This window comes from Helianthus annuus, chromosome 3 (assembly GCF_002127325.2).
Source record: "Helianthus annuus cultivar XRQ/B chromosome 3, HanXRQr2.0-SUNRISE, whole genome shotgun sequence".
Taxonomy (NCBI): Eukaryota; Viridiplantae; Streptophyta; class Magnoliopsida; order Asterales; family Asteraceae; genus Helianthus; species Helianthus annuus.
The window spans coordinates 69037464-69060087 of record NC_035435.2 but is presented as its reverse complement, the minus strand read 5'-3'; the positions used below and the strand labels follow the sequence as shown (position 1 = coordinate 69060087).

General features: G+C 43.3%; 1 protein-coding gene across 1 annotated transcript; it reads left to right on the top strand.

Moving 5' to 3' along the window:
• The first annotated feature begins 21026 nt into the window (after positions 1 to 21026).
• On the top strand, positions 21027 to 21803 carry LOC110900652. The gene has a single exon (XM_022147532.1). The coding sequence runs from the start codon at positions 21027 to 21029 to the stop codon at positions 21801 to 21803; it is 777 nt and encodes a 258-aa protein (XP_022003224.1).
• The last annotated feature ends 821 nt before the right edge of the window (positions 21804 to 22624 follow it).

Sequence of the window (22624 nt, the reverse complement as noted above, 5' to 3'; positions counted from 1 at the left end):
CCGATTACAAGAAAGCTTCGGTGAGGAGGAATGCTTGGCTGCCTTCGGTTCGTGAAAGAGAGAGAGAGGAGAGCTAGGGTTTGTAACTTGTGTGTGTTAGTGTTTTGATAAGAATAAGAGATGGTTACAACACTCTAAGTGTTATGCGTGTGAGGTGGATGGGCCGAACCCTAACATGGGCTGCCCTATAGTCCGATTACAAGCCATACGGCCCAACCTTGGGCTTGTGCGATTGGGTTGTGTGTTGTGCGGTTCGGTTATACGTTGTACAATCCATATATGTTACACGTATGCTTAACACATTAAAATCTCATAGCACTTATCACATAATAAAACGTAACATTTAACGTAACATACCATTAAATCAAAGTATCACATAAGCATGTAACGTTATACAAGGTAGGTTCGAATTACGAGTTGTCACATTATCCCCAACTAAAAAGAAATTTCGTCCCGAAATTTGGTATGCACTCACTGAGGGAGCTAGGTAAGTTATATTGTTCACTGGTTTTCCTGGGGTGTCACATCCTCCCCCCGTTGATCTGGAATTTCGTCCCGAAATTCCGCAGTAGTAGCTTCAGCCTCAGTAGTGGTTGCATTGGTTTCGAATAACTGGGGGTACTTTTCTGTCATCCTGTCTTCGCGTTCCCAGGTGTACTTTGGGCCACGTCTGGAGTTCCAACGAACTCGAACAAGAGGGATTCTCTTGTGTTTGAGGACCTTAACATCCCGGTCCGTGATTTCTACAGGTTCCTCGACGAAGTGCAACTGTTCGTCGATAGTGAGCTCTTTCAAGGGTATTATGAGGGTCTCATCTGACAGGCACTTCTTCAGATTCGACACGTGAAATACATTGTGAACTGCACCGAGTTCAGCTGGTAAGTTTAGCTTGTAGGCCACCTTGCCTATTTTCTCAATGATCTCGAACGGTCCGACATACCGCGGATTTAGTTTGCCCCGTTTGCCAAAACGAACCACACCCTTCCAGGGTGAAACTTTGAGTAAAACCCGGTCCCCGACCTGAAATTCCAATGGCTTTCTACGCTTATCCGCGTAGGCTTTCTGACGGTCGTGTGCTGCCGCCATGCGTTGTCGTATCTGTGCTATCTTTTCTGCGGCGTCCACTACAATCTCTGGACCCGTGATCTGACTATCCCCCACCTCTGCCCAACAGAGAGGTGACCGGCATTTACGTCCGTACAATGCCTCGAATGGAGCGGCTTGTATGCTGGTGTGATAACTGTTATTGTATGAGAACTCCACCAAAGGGAGGTGCTTTTCCCAGCCGTTGCCGAAATCAATAACACATGCCCGAAGCATGTCTTCAAGAGTTTGGATCGTTCGCTCAGACTGCCCATCCGTCTGAGGGTGATACGCTGTGCTCATGTCTAACCGTGAGCCGAAAATTTGTGCATCGCTTGCCACAGTTCTGATGTGAATCGTGCATCCCGATCCGAAATGATGGAGGTGGGCACCCCGTGCCTCGAAACAACTTCTTTGAGGTAGATGTCTGCGAGAGTGGAGAACTTATCCGTTTCCTTTATAGCTAGGAAGTGTGCAGACTTGGTGAGTCGATCCACGATCACCCATATGGTATCATTCCCCCGCTGGGATCTAGGTAGGCCTGTAACGAAATCCATGGAAATTTCTTCCCATTTCCATTGCGGTATCGTGGGTTGCTGAAGTAGACCCGCTGGTTTCTGGTATTCGACCTTGACTCTCGCACAGGTCAAGCACTTGCCGACGTAAGTAGCAATGTGGGCCTTCATGCTAGGCCACCAATAAGTAGTTCTGATGTCGTGGTACATTTTGTCCGACCCTGGATGTACCGAGTAGCGAGACTTGTGAGCTTCATCCATTACCAGCTCACGTAGACCGCCATAAAGTGGGACCCAAATACGCCCCGTTACATAGTAGGCGCCGTCTGCCTTCTGTTCTAATCGTTGTCTTGAGCCGCGTAGGGCTTCAGCCCTAACGTTTTCTGGTTTCAATGCTTCTGCCTGAGCATCTCGTATTTGTGTAGGAAGGCTAGACTGAATCGTAAGTTGTAGCGCTCGCACGCGCCGAGGTAAAGTGTCTTTCCGACTGAGGGCGTCAGCCACAACATTGGCCTTGCCTGGATGATACTTGATGGCGCATTCGTAATCGTTAAGTAGTTCAACCCATCTTCGTTGATGCATGTTCAAATCCTTTTGCTTAAGAATATGCTCGAGACTCCTGTGATCGGTGTAAATTATGCACCTGGTACCGTACAGGTAGTGTCGCCATACCTTTAGCGCGAAAACAACAGCTCCCAGCTCTAAATCGTGCGTCGTGTAATTTCGTTCATGTATCTTGAGTTCACGAGAAGCGTAAGCGATAACCTTATCCCGTTGCATCAATACACATCCAAGACCCTGGATGGATGCATCACAATAGACTACAAAATCGTCCGTGCCCTCTGGCAATGAGAGGATAGGTGCACTGCAAAGTCTATCCTTTAAGTGCTGAAAAGCAGTCTCCTGGGGCTCTCCCCAGCGATAGGTGACACCCTTCTGTGTCAGTAGTGTAAGTGGCTGAGCAACCTTTGAAAAGTCTTTAATAAACCGTCTGTAGTAACCCGCCAAACCCAAGAATTGGCGTATTTCCGTTGGCGTACGTGGTGCAGGCCAGTTTCTGATCGAGTCTACCATGGATGGATCGACATGGATCCCATCCTTGTTCACTACGTGGCCTAAGAAGTGGACTTCACGAAGCCAGAAGTCGCATTTCGAAAACTTAGCGTACAGTTGTTCCTTCCGTAGGAGTTCCAAAATAAGGCGTAGGTGCTGCTCGTGTTCCTCCTGACTCTTGGAGTAGATCAGAATGTCGTCGATGAAGACAATGACGAACTTGTCAAGATAGGGTTTGCACACCCTGTTCATAAGGTCCATAAATACGGCAGGTGCGTTCGTTAACCCGAACGGCATGACAAGAAACTCGTAGTGACCGTAACGAGTTCTAAATGCTGTCTTGGAGACGTCCTCCTCGCGGACTCTCAGCTGATGATAGCCAGACCTCAAGTCTATCTTTGAGTAATAACACGACCCTTGCAACTGGTCGAATAAGTCGTCTATGCATGGAAGAGGATAACGGTTCTTCACCGTCACCTTGTTCAGTTCCCGGTAGTCTATGCACATCCTGAAGGTACCGTCCTTCTTTCTCACGAATAATACTGGAGCTCCCCAAGGCGAAGAGCTTGGACGAATGAAGCCCTTTTCCAAGAGCTCTTGTAGCTGTTTTGACAGTTCCTCCAATTTTGATGGAGCTAGACGATATGGTGCGCGAGCTATGGGTGCTGCTCCTGGAGCGAGCTCGATTTGAAATTCGACCTGACGATGAGGCGGTAATCCAGGTAAATCTTCAGGAAACACCTGAGGGTAGTCGCGTACAACTGGAATGTCCTCCAGGTTCTTTTCCTTCACTGATGCATCTGAAACGAGTGCCAAGATTGCGGTGTGACCCTTCCGCAGACATTTCTGAGCCTTCAAGAAAGAGATGATGCCAACCACAGCACCACTCTTATCGCCTTGAACTTCGAGAGGTTCTTGACCAGTACGGGGAATGCGAATAATCTTCTCGCTGCATAAGATCTCTGCCTGATGTTGGGATAACCAATCCATCCCTATGACGATGTCGAAGCTTCCCAAGACTATGGCAATAAGGTCGATGGAGAAAACTTGACCGGCTAAGACAATACTACAACCCCTGACTATTTGCGTGGCTTCTAAACTCTTACCATTAGCTAGTTCTACAACGTGTTTGGTGTTTAGGGGTGTTGGTGCACGTTTTAACAATTTACTGGCTTTCACAGAAATATAACTTGTATCCGCACCCGAATCAAATAAAACAGTAACATAAATGTCGTCAAGGAGAAACTTACCCATAACCACATTGGGATCGTTCATTGCATCTCCTCGTCCTAACACGAAAGCTCGACCCCTTGCCTCGTTGCCATTGTTGTTGTTGTTTCCCCCGTTGTTGTGCCCGTTGCCCTGGTTATTGTTGTTGTTGCGGTTCTGGTTCTGGTTCAGTTGAGGACAATCGCGTTTGAAATGACCTTCAGCCCCACACTGGAAACATCCCCGGTTTCCACGCTGTGGCTGCTGCTGTTGTGGGTTCTGTGGAGCTGGTAGTTGCGGTTGTTGATTCTGATTTGCAGGCCGTGGGCTCCTACAGTCTTTGGCCTCGTGACCCATCTTGAGACATCTTTGACAACGACCCTTGTTGCACTGGCTGCTGTGATGTCTGTTGCAGTTGTGACACTTGGGGTGAAACCCTTGATACCTTCTCTGTCTATGACCACCAGAGGTTTGCTGACTCGGACTCTGGTAGTGGTCAGTCTTCTGCTGCTGAGCTTGAGATTGAACTGTTGCTGAACCTTTGCTAGAATCCCCATCCCACTTTCTTTTGTTGTCACTGGGTGTAGTGGGAGTAGTGGCTGATGCGGTAGCACCGATGCGTTTGGGCAACTTGTTCTGTTCCACCGCCTGATCAGTGAGGCGATGAGCAAGACGCTAGATGTCTTGGATATTGTCGAGGTTAGCCGACGTAACATGGCTCTGAATTTCTGAGGCTAGACCCTTGAGGTACAACTCAATGCGCTTGATCGGAGGGTCTACCATGGTTGGGCACAAGATGGCCAGTTCGTTCGACCGCTTCGTGTAGGCTTCAATCTCTGACCCCGTCATTTTCAAGTGATAAAGCTCATTCTCCAACTTGTGGATGTCGTCACGCGTGCAGTATTCCCTCTTAATGAGTTCCTTGAAGTCGTTCCAGGGTGTGGCGTTAGCAGCTGCCAACCCTAAAATCTGAACTTGGGCGTTCCACCAAGTTAGTGCTATTCCTTCTAGCGTGCTAGTGGCGTATTTCACCCTGCGAGCCTCAGGGCATTCACACATCTCGAACACAGACTCGAGCTTTTCAAACCAGTGGAGGAGTCCCACTGCTCCTTCCGTGCCACTAAATGTGCTGGGACGACAGTCCATGAAGTTCTTAAAAGTGCAGACAGGCTGCTGCGCTGGTTGACCTATTGTGTATGAATAGGACGAAGTTAAATACGAGAGTTAATGCAGGATCTAAGGATCATAGTGTGAGTCTATACTGCAGGGTATACTACCTGCTTGAGCAGCTGCAAGTGCCGCATCAACTTGAGCTTGAACGAGGGCCTCTAACTGGGCTTGAGTCATGTTAATTCGTCCAGACATGATCTTCATTGTAAAAGCAGCGTAAGTGAGAATGGTTCGCGAATAGGGCGATGACAGAAAAGCGTAAGCACGTAGGTATTCTCATGTAATAAAGTCATGTGTATCTATGCATACTACGAGCAAAGTTCTATGTAATTCTAGCAAACAGGTAATAAACATAACCATATTACCTAGGATGTCGAGTCTTGCACGTGGAGCGAAGCGTCGTTGTGGATCGTTGAGAGCACTGTTCTGGTTATAGTCTGGTTTTAATAAAAACGTTTTCCCATATTAAAACCGAGTTCTCTATAACCAATGGCTCTGATACCAATCTGTCACACCCCCAAAATCCACCTGCGGAGTATCACCGCTTGGGAGCGTGACATAACCAGGATTAAGCCACCAATCATATTGAACATGTAAAGTAGTAATAGTTATCCATCAGTACGAAAGGTGTTTATCAAAACCAACATAGTTAAGTATAGCGGAAGCATAATGTAAAACCCAAACATAAGTGTTAATGTTTGAAATGTCAATAGTATTTAATAGTCGTTCACGATCCTTTGCCCACAACGACCTGCTCCTCCCTGTGCAAGCTCCATAATGTACCTAAGGTCCTGCAAGGCATGCAGCAGATAATCAACAACTAGTTGAGCGAGTTCACAGAAAATAAGTTCGTAATAGTAATGAGTATGTTCATCTAGTTGGGGGCTTCCCATGCATGTATGTACTAATGGTGGGGGGTTTCCCATGCTTATATATTACTAGTGGGGGATTCCCACGTTTATCTTTACTAATGGGGGCTTCCCAATATGGTACTTACTAGACTATTTGCAACCATGTGTTCTTCTTAATCCGAGAACAGGAATACGTACTAGGTCACGTAGGATTTACGTGAGTGCCCTTCCCCGAGGACAGTGGTACGTGTGGGGTTTACGTAGGATTTACGTAAGTGTCCTTCCGACCCGGAAGACAGTAGTAGGTATTAGTTTACGTAGGTTTTACGTAAGTGTCCTCCCGACCCGGGAGACAATGGAAAATACTAGTTTACGTAGGTTTTACGTAAGTGTCCTGACTAACCTGAGGACGATGGTCTATAGTCTAGTGATTGCGTAAGTACGAGTAATCATTCCATATCAAACATTCCAACCCAATTCCCAACCCGGGAATCCCATGCCTTGGCTGTGTGAACTCACCTTGGTTTGCTCGGCAGATACACAAAAGGTTCCTTGAACTAAAGTGGTCAATCTCGTCCTAACAGGGTTACCACACAAGTCAGGTTTTGACTCAAGTATCGCACATATGTATCACATAGACTAGTAGGTAAAGTGCACGTAATAATCATGAAAAACACGTAACATAAACTAACTGTCATAACATATCCAACTGGTGAAACTAGGAGTCGGCCCAATAACCTCCAACCCAAATATCATAACAAATCAATAACACAATCTCGGCCCAATAAGATTAAACAGTCCGATAATAAGGTGCCCGTGCTCACAGTCTCGAGTCGAGACCAAGCGGTCTCGAGTTGGGCTGGTTCCGAAGTCTCGAGTCGCAACTAGGATGATCTCGAGTTGTCATGGTCCGGTCGAGACTACACGGTCTCGAGTCGCAACCGGACTCGCAAATGGTGGTCTCGGCTTGTGCGGTTTGTGCCGGGAATGTGCGGTCTCGAGTCGAGACAGGGAGTTCTCGACTCGCAACCGTGTCGAGACTAGCAATTTGTAACAACTTTTCCAGATTTCATGCAGATCGGTTACAATTATCCAAGTTTCCAAACTTATCATAACAATCAATCAACAACTAACAGTTTCACAATATGCTAATTCTCGATCAAACAAGGCAACTTATTCTTAAATCCATATGAACCCTAACATCATACATATGAACAAGCTTGAATAACAATTTACCACAACACATATAATCAGATTTAAACTCTATAACCTAACCATATTATCCGAGTTCAATAATATCCCAGCCGGTTGATTCGAGCATCATGTGATTAACAACTCTATATCGATCTATAATGCAATACATGTGAGCCGATTTCATGTCAAGTAACCACATATCATTCAACAAGATCAATCATGCTAATCAAAAATCCTATATCATCATGCATGACTATTATAAACACACATCAATCAACACGAAATCATAAAACAAGACACTAACCAAAAGATAGAGGGTGATCCGATTACAAGAAAGCTTCGGTGAGGAGGAATGCTTGGCTGCCTTCGGTTCGCGAAAGAGAGAGAGAGGAGAGCTAGGGTTTGTAACTTGTGTGTGTTAGTGTTTTGATAAGAATAAAAGATGGTTACAACACTCTAAGTGTTATGCGTGTGAGGTGGATGGGCCGAACCCTAAAATGGGCTGCCCTATAGTCCGATTACAAGCCATACGGCCCAACCTCGGGCTTGTGCGATTGGGTTGTGTGTTATGTGTGACAACTCGAATTTCCAAGATTCTATTTTGCATTTATTGCACGTTCAAGTATTGTTTAACTGTTTATTTGCACAATTGATTACTATAGAATTGTATACGTTTTGATATAATGAAGTGTGTTGTGTGATGGTGCATGACTATGTGTTAATTGTGATAAACTTGTTAAATGGGTAAACTTGGTGGTGAAACTGTGAAATTGATTGGGATGGTGTACCTTTGTGAAATAGAACAATTGAGGGTGTGAAGAGTTATTAGTGAAAACTTAATTATACTTAACCCTAATCCCCTTTTCACTAATCATTCTCTCAAAAATCAAAACACGTACTTGTAACTCTCTAATCCTCTAGCAATCATCATCACCACTATCATTGGCACAAGGCATTCGATTCCTCTCTTTCTTTAGGATCAACACAAGGTAAATGATTATTGTTTATTGATTTCTTGATTATGTGTTCATGGAAAACCCTAGTTTCTCATGTGATATTCTGTGAATTGTTCCTGGATAGTTGAGATTATGACGATGATTAGATGCATGTTATCATTGTGATGATTGTTGTTGTTTTAGCATCGGTCGAATAACTTTGATTTCTGCCGTCGATATGATTGGATTTAGGGTTTTGCTTGAGCATAAGAACGTAACTGCAGAATGATATACATAACTGCTATAATCACAAAGATCGTAGGATTGAAATTGTTGTCTGAGTTTCTGTGCATAATTGAGTGTCTGAGTTTTGAATAACATGCTATGTCCGAGTTTTAATGGCTTCCTTTGTCCGAGTTTTAAGAGAAACTCCTAGTCCGACTTTTATTAAATCAATCAGTCCGAGTTTATTGAATGGAAGTGTGGACCGAGTTTATTGAATGGAAGGGGGTCCGAGTTTTTAATCCCCCCCATGTCCGAGCTTCTTTAACTAGGGCAGCCCCTCTTCTTGTCCGAGTTTCATCAAAGAAACTCTGGGCCGAAGTGGTTGCTTTGGTTTGGTCCGAGTTTTGACATCATGCCCTCTTGGTCCGACCTTGTTAACCCCCCCCCCACACACACACTGATGTCCGAGTTTATACAAGGACATTAAGTCCGAGTTTGTTTAAGTTAAAGATGTCCGACTTTTACATATGTAGCATAGATTTTTCGGGTTCAAGCAAGGTGGTACGAGTTTGGTGTATGTTCGTGATTTGAATTTCATAAGGATAGTGATTGTCTGAATGTTAACTAGGAAGCTTTGCCTAAATGTTTGATGATGCAATGAAATAGCCTGATTGTTTGTTATATGCATGATCTGATTATTGCTTAAACATTAGCCTTATTAACTCTCTTAGTTAGTAAACTATATTAGAGTGTAATCCGGTTAAACACGTTAATTCTGTTATGATTGCAAGGATGATTATCACAGCTAGACATATAACATTTCTATTATGCGAATCCTGTTAACCTGTTCTTCCCATCAAGCATGAAATGTATGAAGATGATTAACTGGTTGCAATGTCTGATGTTAACTGTTACACACGCTATGTGATGAACTTTGCTTGCGAAACCATACAAACATGAACTGACTGTGAACACGTGTATACACTAGGCTTTGATTGATTACTTGTGAGTGCATAACCTAGCATACCGAGCAAACCAAGGTGAGTTCACACCCTTACTAAGGCATGGGATTCCCAAGGGCTTGGGAATGGGATTGAAGGAATGATATTGACTAGATTCGTGTACGCACTGTTACTAGACTACCATACCACTGTCCTCGGTTGTGCAGGACACATACTTATGCTATTCACTGTCCTCGGTTGTGCAGGACACATACTTACCCTCTACGTAGACTTATACTTATTACTATCCTCGGTTGTGAAGGATACCTATACTTATTACTATCCTCGGATGTGAAGGATACTTATACTTATTACTATCCTCGGATGTGAAGGATACTTATGCTTATTACTATCCTCGGTTGTGAAGGATACTTATGGTTACGAGTAGTCTAGTGGTTATACAACATGGGAAGCCCCCACCAATAGAACGCACTAACGGCCCAGTAGAGCCACCTGTTACAAACGAACTTACTATTACGCATTTACTTTCTGTGAACTCGCTCAACTAGTTGTTGATCCTCTGTTACATGCCTTGCAGGTCGTTAGGTATACGGAGCTTGCACAGGGAGGAGCAGGTCGTTGTGGGCTTGGATCGTGATTATCCTGTTAAACACTTTTGATATTTGATACTTATTTACGATGGGTTTTTATTAATACGCTTCCGCTAAACAATGATAACTTTCTTATGGTTTGGAACACCTTTCATATAGAACTGGTTTGGTTTGAATGACAAACTATTTTTATTATATGTATTGTTCTGTATGATTGGTGGCTTGGTCCTGGTCAGTCACGCTCCCAAGCGGTGATACTCTGCAGGTGGATTTTGGGGGTGTGACAGATTGGTATCAGAGCCATTGGTTATAGAGAACTTGGTTTTAATATGGGAAAACGTTTTTATTAAAACCAGACTATAACCTGAACAGTGCTCTCAACGATCCACAACGACGCTTCGCTCCACGTGCAAGACTCGACAACCTAGGTAATAAGGTTTATGTTTATTGCCTACATGCTAGAATTTGCATAGAACTTTGCTCGTAGTATGCTTACCTTACTTTGCTCACTACTTGTTATTGCTTAAGAACACTTGTGTGCTTACACTCTTCTGTCATCGCACTATTCGCGAACTTTTCTCACTTACGTTGCCTTTGATGTGAAGATCAATGGCCGGACGAATCAATATGACTCAAGCCCAGCTAGAGGCTCTTGTTCAAGCTCAAGTTGCTGCGGCACTTGCAGCTGCTCAAGCAGGTAGTATACCCGGCAGTTTAGACTCACACTAGGATCTTTAGATCCTACATTAACTCTTGTGATTAACTTTATCCTATTCGTACACAATAGGTCAACACGCGCAGCAGCCTGTGTGCACTTTCAAGAACTTTATGGATTGTCGTCCTAGCACATTTAGTGGCACTAAGGAGCGGTTGGACTCCTCCACTGGTTTGAAAAACTCGAGTCTGTGTTCGAGATGTGTGAATGCCCTGAGGCACGCAGGGTTAAGTTTGCCACTGGTACTTTGGAAGGAATCGCGTTGACTTGGTGGAACGCGCAAGTACAGATTCTAGGGTTGGCAGCTGCTAACGCCACCCCTTGGAATGACTTCAAGGAATTGATTAAACGTGAGTACTGTACTCGGGAAGACATCCACAAGCTGGAGGATGAGTTTTATCATTTGAAGATGGCTGGGTCAGAAATCGAGGCTTATACTAAGAGGTCGAACGAGTTGGCTGTGCTGTGTCCAACTATGGTAGACCCTCCATACAAGCGTATTGAGTTGTATCTCAAGGGTTTGGCGCCAGAAATCCAGAGCCACGTAACATCGGCTAATCTCGACAACATTCAGGCTATTCAGCGCCTCGCTCACCGCATCACAGATCAGGCAGTGGATCAGAACAGACTGCCAAAACGTATCAGCGCTACTGCTACCGCTACTGCTTCTACTACACTTGTTACTCCCAGTGAAAGCAAGAGAAAATGGGATGGGGATTCTAGCAAGGGGTCAGCTTCAGTGCAGTCACAAGCTCAGCAACGAAAGACAGACAGTTACCAGAGTCCCAGTCAGCACTCCTCAAGCAGCCACAGGCAGGGAGGGTATCGAGGAAATCTCCCGAAGTGTAACACCTGCAACAAACATCACAGTGGCCAGTGTAATAAGGGTCGCTGTCAAAGATGCCTCAAGATGGGTCATGAGGCCAAAGATTGTAGAAGCCCTCGGCCTGCGAACCAGAATCAGCAGCAGCCCCAAGCACAGCAGAATCAGCAGCAGGGCAACAAAGGGTGTTTTCATTGCGGTGCAGAGGGTCACTTCAAAAGGCATTGCCCTCAGCTGAACAGGAACCAGAACAACAACAACCATAACAACAATCAGGGTAATGGCAACAACAACAACAATGGTGGGAACAACAATGGCAATGAAGCTCGTGGTCGTGCTTTTGTGTTGGGTCGAGGAGATGCAGTGAATGATCCCAATGTGGTTATGGGTAAGTTTCTTCTCGACGATATTTACGTTACTGTCTTATTTGATTCGGGTGCTGATACAAGTTATATGTCCTTGAAAATGAGCAAATTGTTAAAACGTACACCAACACCCCTAAGCACCAAACATGTCGTAGAACTAGCAAATGGTAAAAGTGTAGAAGCCACACAGATAGTTAAGGGTTGTAGCATTGTCTTAGCTGGTCAGACTTTCTCCATCGATCTTATTCCTATAGTTCTGGGTAGTTTCGACATTGTCATCGGCATGGATTGGTTATCTAAGCAGCAGGCAGAGATTCTATGTAAGGAGAAGATCATTCGTATTCCTCGTTCGGGTAAGGAACCTCTCAAAGTTCAAGGCGACAAGAGTGGTGCTGTGGTTGGCATCATTTCTTACTTGAAGGCGCAGAAATGTTTACGTAAAGGGCACACAGCCATTTTGGCTCTTGTTACAGATGCATCCACAAAGGAAAAGAAGCTGGAGGATATTCCAGTTGCACGTGACTTCCCTCAGGTGTTTCCTGAAGATTTACCCGGTTTACCGCCTCATCGTCAAGTCGAGTTTCAGATTGAGTTGGCTCCTGGAGCAGCACCAATAGCCCGCGCACCGTATCGTTTAGCTCCAACCGAACTGGAAGAACTGTCGAAGCAGCTACAAGAGCTCTTGGAAAAGGGCTTTATTCGTCCAAGCTCATCGCCTTGGGGAGCTCCAGTGCTTTTCGTGAAGAAGAAAGACGGTACGTTCAGAATGTGCATCGACTACCGTGAACTCAATAAGGTGACGGTGAAGAACCGTTATCCTCTTCCGCGCATAGATGACTTATTCGACCAGTTGCAAGGGTCGTGTTATTACTCCAAGATAGACTTGAGGTCAGGTTATCATCAGCTGAGAGTCCGGGATGAGGACGTCTCCAAAACCGCTTTCAGAACTCGTTACGGTCACTACGAGTTTCTTGTCATGCCATTCGGGCTTACGAACGCGCCTGCAGTCTTCATGGATCTTATGAACAGGGTGTGTAAACCCTATCTAGACAGGTTCGTTATCGTTTTCATCGACGACATTTTGATTTACTCCAAGAGTCAGGAGGAGCATGAGCAGCACTTACGTCTTATCTTGGAACTTCTTCGAAAGGAGCAACTGTACGCGAAGTTTTCAAAATGCGACTTCTGGCTTCGTGAAGTCCATTTCCTAGGCCATGTGGTGAACAAGGATGGGATTCATGTCGATCCATCCAAGGTAGATTCGATCAGGAACTGGCCTGCACCGCGTACACCAACAGAAATACGCCAATTTTTGGGTTTGGCGGGATACTACAGGCGGTTTGTCAAATACTTCTCCAAGATCGCGCAGCCGCTTACTATGCTGACACAGAAAGGTGTCACCTACCGTTGGGGAGATTCCCAAGAGACCGCTTTTCAGTACTTAAAGGATAGGCTTTGCAGCGCACCTATTCTCTCATTGCCAGAGGGCACAGATGACTTCGTGGTTTATTGTGACGCATCGATACAGGGGCTTGGTTGCGTATTGATGCAGCGTGATAAAGTTATTGCCTACGCTTCGCGGCAACTCAAGATTCACGAACGGAACTACACGACGCACGATTTAGAGCTGGGAGCTGTTGTTTTTGCGCTTAAGATATGGCGACACTACCTGTACGGTACCAAGTGCACAATTTACACCGATCACAGGAGTCTCGAGCATATTCTTAAGCAAAAGGATTTGAACATGCGTCAACGGAGATGGATTGAACTTCTGAACGACTATGAATGCGCCATCAAGTATCACCCAGGCAAGGCCAATGTTGTGGCCGACGCCCTCAGTCGGAAAGACACTCTACCTAAGCGCGTGCGAGTGCTACAGCTTACTATTCAGTCCAGTCTTCCTGTACAGATACGAGCTGCTCAGATAGAAGCATTAAAACCCGAAAACGTCATGGCTGAAGCCTTACGCGGTTCAAGGGAACGAATGGAACAAAAGGAAGACGGCGCCTATTATGTAACGGGGCGTATTTGGGTCCCACTATATGGCGGTTTACGCGAACTTGTGATGGACGAAGCACACAAGTCTCGCTACTCGGTACATCCAGGGTCGGATAAAATGTACCACGATATCAGAACAACGTATTGGTGGCCAAACATGAAAGCTCTTATCGCAACTTACGTCGGCAAGTGTTTGACTTGTGCAAGGGTTAAAGTCGAGTATCAGAAACCATCAGGTCTACTTCAGCAACCGGAAATACCACAATGGAAATGGGAGCAAATTTCCATGGATTTTGTTACTGGTCTACCTAGATCCCAGCGCGGGAATGACACTATTTGGTTGATCGTGGATCGACTCACAAAGTCTGCTCATTTCTTGGCTATCAAAGAAACGGATAAGTTTTCTACCTTAGCAGACATCTACTTGAAAGAAGTTGTTTCGAGGCACGGGGTGCCAACCTCTATTATTTCGGATCGGGATGCACGATTCACGTCAGAACTATGGCAAGCGATGCATAAATCTTTCGGCTCACGGTTAGACATGAGCACAGCATATCATCCTCAGACGGATGGGCAGTCTGAGCGAACGATCCAGACTCTTGAAGACATGCTTCGGGCATGTGTTATTGATTTCGGCAACGGCTGGGAAAAGCATCTCCCTTTGGTGGAATTTTCGTATAATAACAGTTATCATACCAGCATACAAGCCGCTCCATTCGAGGCATTGTACGGACGTAAATGCCGGTCACCTCTCTGTTGGGCAGAGGTGGGGGATAGTCAGATTACGGGTCCAGAAATTGTAGTGGACGCCACAGAAAAGATTGCACAAATACGACAACGCATGGCGGCAGCACGCGACCGTCAGAAAGCCTACGCGGACAAGCGTAGCAAGCCTTTGGAATTTCAGGTCGGGGACCGGGTTTTATTAAAAGTTTCACCCTGGAAGGGTGTGGTTCGATTTGGTAAACGCGGCAAACTTAATCCACGATATGTTGGACCGTTCGAAATCACTGAAAGAATAGGCCCAGTAGCCTACAGACTGAATCTACCAGCTGAACTCGGTGCAGTTCACAATGTATTTCACGTGTCAAATCTGAAGAAGTGCCTGTCAGATGAGACCCTCATAGTTCCTTTTAAGGAACTCACTATCGATGAGCGGTTGCAGTTCGTCGAGGAACCAGTTGAAATCACGGACCGGGATGTTAAGGTCCTCAAACACAAGAGAATCCCTCTTGTTCGAGTTCGTTGGAACTCCCGACGTGGCCCAGAGTACACCTGGGAACGCGAAGACCAAATGAAAGAAAAGTATCCCCAGTTATTCGGAACTAATGTATCCACTACTGAGGCTGAAGCTACTACCACTGAATTTCGGGACGAAATTCCAAATCAACGGGGGGATGATGTGACACCCCAGGAAAACCAGTAAACGATACAACTTATCTAGCTTCCTCAGTGAGTGCGTACCAAATTTCGGGACGAAATTTCTTTCAAGTTGGGGATAATGTGACAACTCGAATTTCCAAGATTCTATTTTGCATTTATTGCACGTTCAAGTATTGTTTAACTGTTTATTTGCACAATTGATTACTATAGAATTGTATACGTTTTGATATAATGAAGTGTGTTGTGTGATGGTGCATGACTATGTGTTAATTGTGATAAACTTGTCAAATGGGTAAACTTGGTGGTGAAACTGTGAAATTGATTGGGATGGTGTACCTTTGTAAAATAGAACAATTGAGGGTGTGAAGAGTTATTAGTGAAAACTTAATTATACTTAACCCTAATCCCCTTTTCACTAATCATTCTCTCAAAAATCAAAACACGTACTTGTAACTCTCTAATCCTCTAGCAATCATCATCACCACTATCATTGGCACAAGGCATTCGATTCCTCTCTTTCTTTAGGATCAACACAAGGTAAATGATTATTGTTTATTGATTTCTTGATTATGTGTTCATGGAAAACCCTAGTTTCTCATGTGATATTCTGTGAATTGTTCCTGGATAGTTGAGATTATGACGATGATTAGATGCATGTTATCATTGTGATGATTGTTGTTGTTTTAGCATCGGTCGAATAACTTTGATTTCTGTCGTCGATATGATTGGATTTAGGGTTTTGCTTGAGCATAAGAACGTAACTGCAGAATGATATACGTAACTGCTATAATCACAAAGATCGTAGGATTGAAATTGTTGTCTGAGTTTCTGTGCATAATTGAGTGTCTGAGTTTTGAATAACATGCTATGTCCGAGTTTTAATGGCTTCCTTTGTCCGAGTTTTAAGAGAAACTCCTAGTCCGACTTTTATTAAATCAATCAGTCCGAGTTTATTGAATGGAAGTGTGGACCGAGTTTATTGAATGGAAGGGGGTCCGAGTTTTTAATCCCCCCCCCATGTCCGAGCTTCTTTAACTAGGGCAGCCCCTCTTCTTGTCCGAGTTTCATCAAAGAAACTCTGGGCCGAAGTGGTTGCTTTGGTTTGGTCCGAGTTTTGACATCATGCCCTCTTGGTCCGACCTTGTTAACCCCCCCCCCCCCCCCACACACTGATGTCCGAGTTTATACAAGGACATTAAGTCCGAGTTTGTTTAAGTTAAAGATGTCCGACTTTTACATATGTAGCATAGATTTTTCGGGTTCAAGCAAGGTGGTACGAGTTTGGTGTATGTTCGTGATTTGAATTTCATAAGGATAGTGATTGTCTGAATGTTAACTAGGAAGCTTTGCCTAAATGTTTGATGATGCAATGAAATAGCCTGATTGTTTGTTATATGCATGATCTGATTATTGCTTAAACATTAGCCTTATTAACTCTCTTAGTTAGTAAACTATATTAGAGTGTAATCCGGTTAAACACGTTAATTCTGTTATGATTGCAAGGATGATTATCACAGCTAGACATATAACATTTCTATTATGCGAATCCTGTTAACCTGTTCTTCCCATCAAGCATGAAATGTATGAAGATGATTAACTGGTTGCAATGTCTGATGTTAACTGTTACACACGCTATGTGATGAACTTTGCTTGCGAAACCATACAAACATGAACTGACTGTGAACACGTGTATACACTAGGCTTTGATTGATTACTTGTGAGTGCATAACCTAGCATACCGAGCAAACCAAGGTGAGTTCACACCCTTACTAAGGCATGGGATTCCCAAGGGTTTGGGAATGGGATTGAAGGAATGATATTGACTAGATTCGTGTACGCACTGTTACTAGACTACCATACCACTGTCCTCGGTTGTGCAGGACACATACTTATGCTATTCACTGTCCTCGGTTGTGCAGGACACATACTTACCCTCTACGTAGACTTATACTTATTACTATCCTCGGTTGTGAAGGATACCTATACTTATTACTATCCTCGGATGTGAAGGATACTTATACTTATTACTATCCTCGGATGTGAAGGATACTTATGCTTATTACTATCCTCGGTTGTGAAGGATACTTATGGTTACGAGTAGTCTAGTGGTTATACAACATGGGAAGCCCCCACCAATAGAACGCACTAACGGCCCAGTAGAGCCACCTGTTACAAACGAACTTACTATTACGCATTTACTTTCTGTGAACTCGCTCAACTAGTTGTTGATCCTCTGTTACATGCCTTACAGGTCGTTAGGTATACGGAGCTTGCACAGGGAGGAGCAGGTCGTTGTGGGCTTGGATCATGATTATCCTGTTAAACATTTTTGATATTTGATACTTATTTACGATGGGTTTTTATTAATACGCTTCCGCTAAACAATGATAACTTTCTTATGGTTTGGAACACCTTTCATATAGAACTGGTTTGGTTTGAATGACAAACTACTTTTATTATATGTATTGTTCTGTATGATTGGTGGCTTGGTCCTGGTCAGTCACGCTCCCAAGCGGTGATACTCCGCAGGTGGATTTTGGGGGTGTGACATTGTGCGGTTCGGTTATACGTTGTACAATCCACATATGTTACACGTATGCTTAACACATTAAAATCTCATAGCACTTATCACATAATAAAACGTAACATTTAACGTAACATACCATTAAATCAAAGCATCACATAAGCACGTAATGTTATACAAGGTAGGTTCGAATTACGAGTTGTCACATTTCATCCAATAGAGACTCGAACCTGTTTCAAATGCAATGAAGTTGGTCACATTGCATCAACTTGTTTTCAAACGGCAAAACCAAAACAAGAAGTTTCTGAAAAATTGAAAGTAAAAGTTGTCGATGATGAACCACCAACTGAAGAGTTCAAAGCTTTTGAAAATTCGACTTATGAAGTTGGTGAGAGTTCAAAGAAGAATTTTTACAAAAAGAAAGCCAAAGACAACCAAGTGTGGGTTGTTAAGAAAATTGATGAGAAAGTCGGCGATGAACCTGATTCCACAAAATCAGAGGAGCCACAGGTTGAGGTTAAAAAGGAAAAATCAGTACCTTTGATGGATGATAAGAACTTTCCACCATTGAGGTCTGAAAATTTTAAATCAAAAGTTGGTAAGGTTGAAATATCGAATCAATTCTATTCTGAAAAGAAAGAATTTGATGTCGATAAAGAGTTTAATGGAAGTGTGAAAAGCATTTTTGGAAAAATGGTTGATTGAAAGGTGAAAGGGGTAAAAGAGTTTTATGAAACAAAGAAAGCAACTTATACCCTGACTGAAAGTGAACTTGATAAGCTATCATCCAAGCTTGCTGAGGCTTGGATGTCTGTGTTTAATATGTGAAAACCGGACTTTGCCGGAGATCCCAAGTTTGTAAACGTGGATCAGGAATCGGAATCAGTGTTAAAAATTGTTTCTATGAACGCTTTAAGATTGTTGAAATTTTTACAGGTGATGGACTTTGCCGGAGCTTCCAGGTCGGTAAGTGCGAAGCAGGAATTGGCATTCTAGTTGGTAAATTGATTGAGTGTAGATGTTTTATTCCTACACTTGATACAGGTGATTGTGTTCCTACTACTGGTATAATTTTGTTCTTACAAGTGGTACAAGTGGTTCGTCAAGGTCATTAATTTGAACTTGATGTAATCCTCATTCATGTGATTGATGAACAAGATGATGAACCCATCCCTACAACTGGTAAAATCAAACAAACTTATTTTCCGGAAAAATCATTTTGATTAAAACAAAGTTAAGTGTTTTGAAATCTAATTGAGAAAATAGTTTGTTAAAAGGGGAAGTTCTGATTGTTTATGCCTAGTGGATGGCGAATTGAAGCATTTTGATATCGGTTGTCAATTTTTCTGTATAGTTTATTTTACAAAATTTGTTTCTACAAAGTGGGTCAAGAGCTAAGTTTGTTTTCAAACATTCTTTAAATGTGTTTGCATTTTAGGGGGAGTAAAAATTTCAGAAAATCCAAAAACATTAGAAAATTTGAAAAAGCCAATAACATGATAAAAACAAAAAACGAGTTGTGTTGTATAAAAGAGGAAATTTAAAAATGTGTTAAACAATCTCACTGCGGATATGCCAGTAGGTTTTTACACATTAAGTAGATTGTGACGAGATATAAATCTAAATTTCAAACTTGCTTATATCGTGGGGAACAACTTCTTGGATATATGGGTAACCCCTGAAATCTTGTTTGAAAGGTCCCTCTTTCTAAGTTACTAGGTCTTTATACTCAGTGATATCTGGGGTATTATCCCGGACTTCTGCTGAATGGAAATTCTGACCTAGTCCCCGTATAATACTTTCTGCAAATGCTTGAAACATAGCACAGCCCTCAGCAAAAATGATGAAACAATAAAATTGATAATCATTGCTGTTGAAGAAAAGATCCTCTAAAGGGGACACACCAAAAGTCGAACCGTCATCTCTCTGCTGAACGAAAGTTCTGACTTGAGCTCTCACGGTTTCGCATCTAACCCTTTACAGATATCATCTGTGGTATACTCACCTGTAAGACTGAATATTGGGATCTGGATACGGGAGTATATTCAAGTGGTAGGACACGAGAATAAGTTTAAGTGATTAAGACATTAATATCGTATCTCGAAACAATTGAACTTTGTGTGAAAATATAAGTGGACCTATATACTGACAATCTAAGTGAATTGTTTAGAACTTAAAATGAAATGAAGCTTAACGGTGTTGGTGATTTGTTTCAAAAACTGATATGATCCTTTTACACATACTCACAAAAATATTGTCTGTAAATATTTGTTTACTGCATTTCTTTACAATCAAAAATCCAAAAAGATTTTTAGTGTGATTTAGCCTAAATTTTTAAAAAATCCAAAAAGATTTTTGACAACTGGTGATTGAAAAGCTGATTTTCAAAATTCCAAGTGCTAAACATGATGACATTTTTGTGTAGGAGAATCTGTGTTTGAAAACAAATGTGATTTAATCATTTTTACAAGTGGTTCATCAAGATTATAGAGTTAATCTTGAGGGGGAGTTTGAGTAGTGCATACATCTATATTTGAAATGAGTAAATGTGTGAAATTTATTTGAGGTAGAGATCGTGCAGGTGTATAGCTGAGCCAGGTTGATCGATCCTGAGAAGTTTGTGTTTAAAGAGTTAGTTTCCGATACCTGAGGATGCTGTGGATAGAGCATGTGCCAGGTTTCGATTCTGTGGACAAAGTTTGAGCCAAGAAACGATCTTGAACCTATGAAAGCCAGATTACGATCCTGAAGCAGATAATGCTGATGAACTTAAGGAATGCCAACACATTGTTAGGGGGAGTCTGTTGATGCTGATAGTAAGAGTGAAGCCCAGAGACTAATAAAGACTGAAGTTGCAAAGACTCAACACCGTATGACTCGTCAACATCTGAGGGGGAGTCTGTTAGTGCATGCATCTGTCGACTTCGTCTTGTATCAAGTCTTATGCTAGATAGGTTAGATCAGGGCACGTTGTACGAGAAAATAGGATGTTTAAGGTTGTGTTAAGGCTGATTTCGCTTGAATATGCTATTCCGCTTGAAATAACCTTGGTCACTTTCAAGTGGAATCACCACATTTGTTATTTCGCTTGAAGTGTTGTTGGTGTGTTTCAAGCGGAATCTGTGTACTATATATAGGTTACAAGCGAAATCATTAGCAACTTTTTCTGATTTTGGATACCGAAGTGCTGCCGGTTTATCCAGTGATTGTATAAGCTGTTAAATCAATCAAACAAGTGTTTAACGTGAAGAACAAGCTGTTTCTAAGTCGGTTTCTTGTTTTCCGCACCTGAAATAGATCAAAACTCCTCTAAACGACTCGTTCGGGTCCTTACACGATCCTACACCAACAAAAAGAAACTTGAGGAGCTTTCGTAGGTGACCTTGAATGAGGAGTGTTCAGCGGTTCTTCAGAACAAACTACCGAAGAAGATGAATGATCCTGGGAGTTTCACTATCCCGTGTTTGATTGGTAGTTTGTCGGTCAGCAATGCATTGGCTGATCTTGGAGCTAGCATAAACCTCATGCCATATGCGGTTTTTGCTAAGCTAGACTTGGGCGAGCCCAAGCCGACTCGTATGAGCATTCAGCTAGCCGACCGTTCAGTGAAGTACCCTCGAGGCATAGTTGAGAACATGCTGGTGAAAATCGACAAGTTTGTCTTTCCTGTCGATTCCGGGATTCTAGACATGGATGAGGACAAAAATGTTCCACTTATCTTAGGTCACCCATTCCTAGCCACTGCGAGAGCCTTGATTGATGTCTGCACCGGTAGACTTACTCTTAGGGTTGATGATGAGGAGGTTACCTTTGACATTGGGAAATCCATGCAACACTCACAAAGTCAAGATGATACACTCTACTTTATTGAGACTATCAATACATATGTGAGTGATCATCTTTATGCTACATTTGAGGAGGATGTTATGGACACACAGCTTCTAGGAGGGGAGATTTTTGGTTCACCCAGTGTGGACCGAATGGTTGAGGAGGTGACCTGTCTGATAGGTCACACGTCTCCCCCGTGTCCCGAGGTTTTTGAGGTTGTGGATCGCGTTACAGAGCCTAAAGCGCGCCTTTCTATTGAGGATCCACCTTCGGTTGAGCTTAAGGAGCTTCCAGATCATTTGGAGTATGCTTTCTTGGAGGGTGAGACCCATTTGCCCGTTATCATTTCTGCTGGATTGTCAAAAGAAGAAAAGGATTGATTGCTTGAAGTCCTGAAGCAGCATAAGAAGGCGATTGCTTGGAAGATTATGGATATAAAAGGGATCAATCCATCCTTTTGTACCCATAAGATCTTGATGGAGGAGGACTTTAAACCTGTAGTACAGCATCAGAGGCGTTTGAACCCCAACATGTAGGAGGTTGTGTAGAAAGAGGCCATCAAACTACTTGATGCCGGTTTGATATATCCGATCTCTGATTCACCATGGGTTAGCCCTGTACAGGTAGTCTCGAAGAAAGGAGGCATGACAGTGGTGAACAATGAGAAAAACAAGTTAACCTGTAGTACAGCATCTGAGGCGTTTGAACCCCAACATGTAGGAGGTTGTGAAGAAAGAGGTCATCAAACTACTTGATGCCGGTTTGATATATCCGATCTCTGATTCACCATGGGTTAGCCCTGTACAGGTAGTCTCGAAGAAAGGAGGCATGACAGTGGTGAACAATGAGAAAAACAAGTTGATTCCTACTCGTACTGTCACCGGATTGAGAGTTTGCATTGACTACCGCAAACTCAATGATGCCACGAGGAAGGATCATTTCCCACTTCCTTTCATTGATCAGATGTTGGAGAGGTTGTCGGGCAGGATGTACACTGCTTCCTTGATGGTTTTTCAGGATATTTTCATATTCCCATCTCTCCTGAGGATCAGGAGAAGACGACATTCACATGTCCCTATGGCACATTCGCCTACCGGCGGATGCCCTTTGGACTGTGCAATGCCCCGGCCATATTTCAGAGGTGTATAGTGGCCATTTTTCATGATATGATCGAGGACTCCATGGAGGTTTTCATGGATGA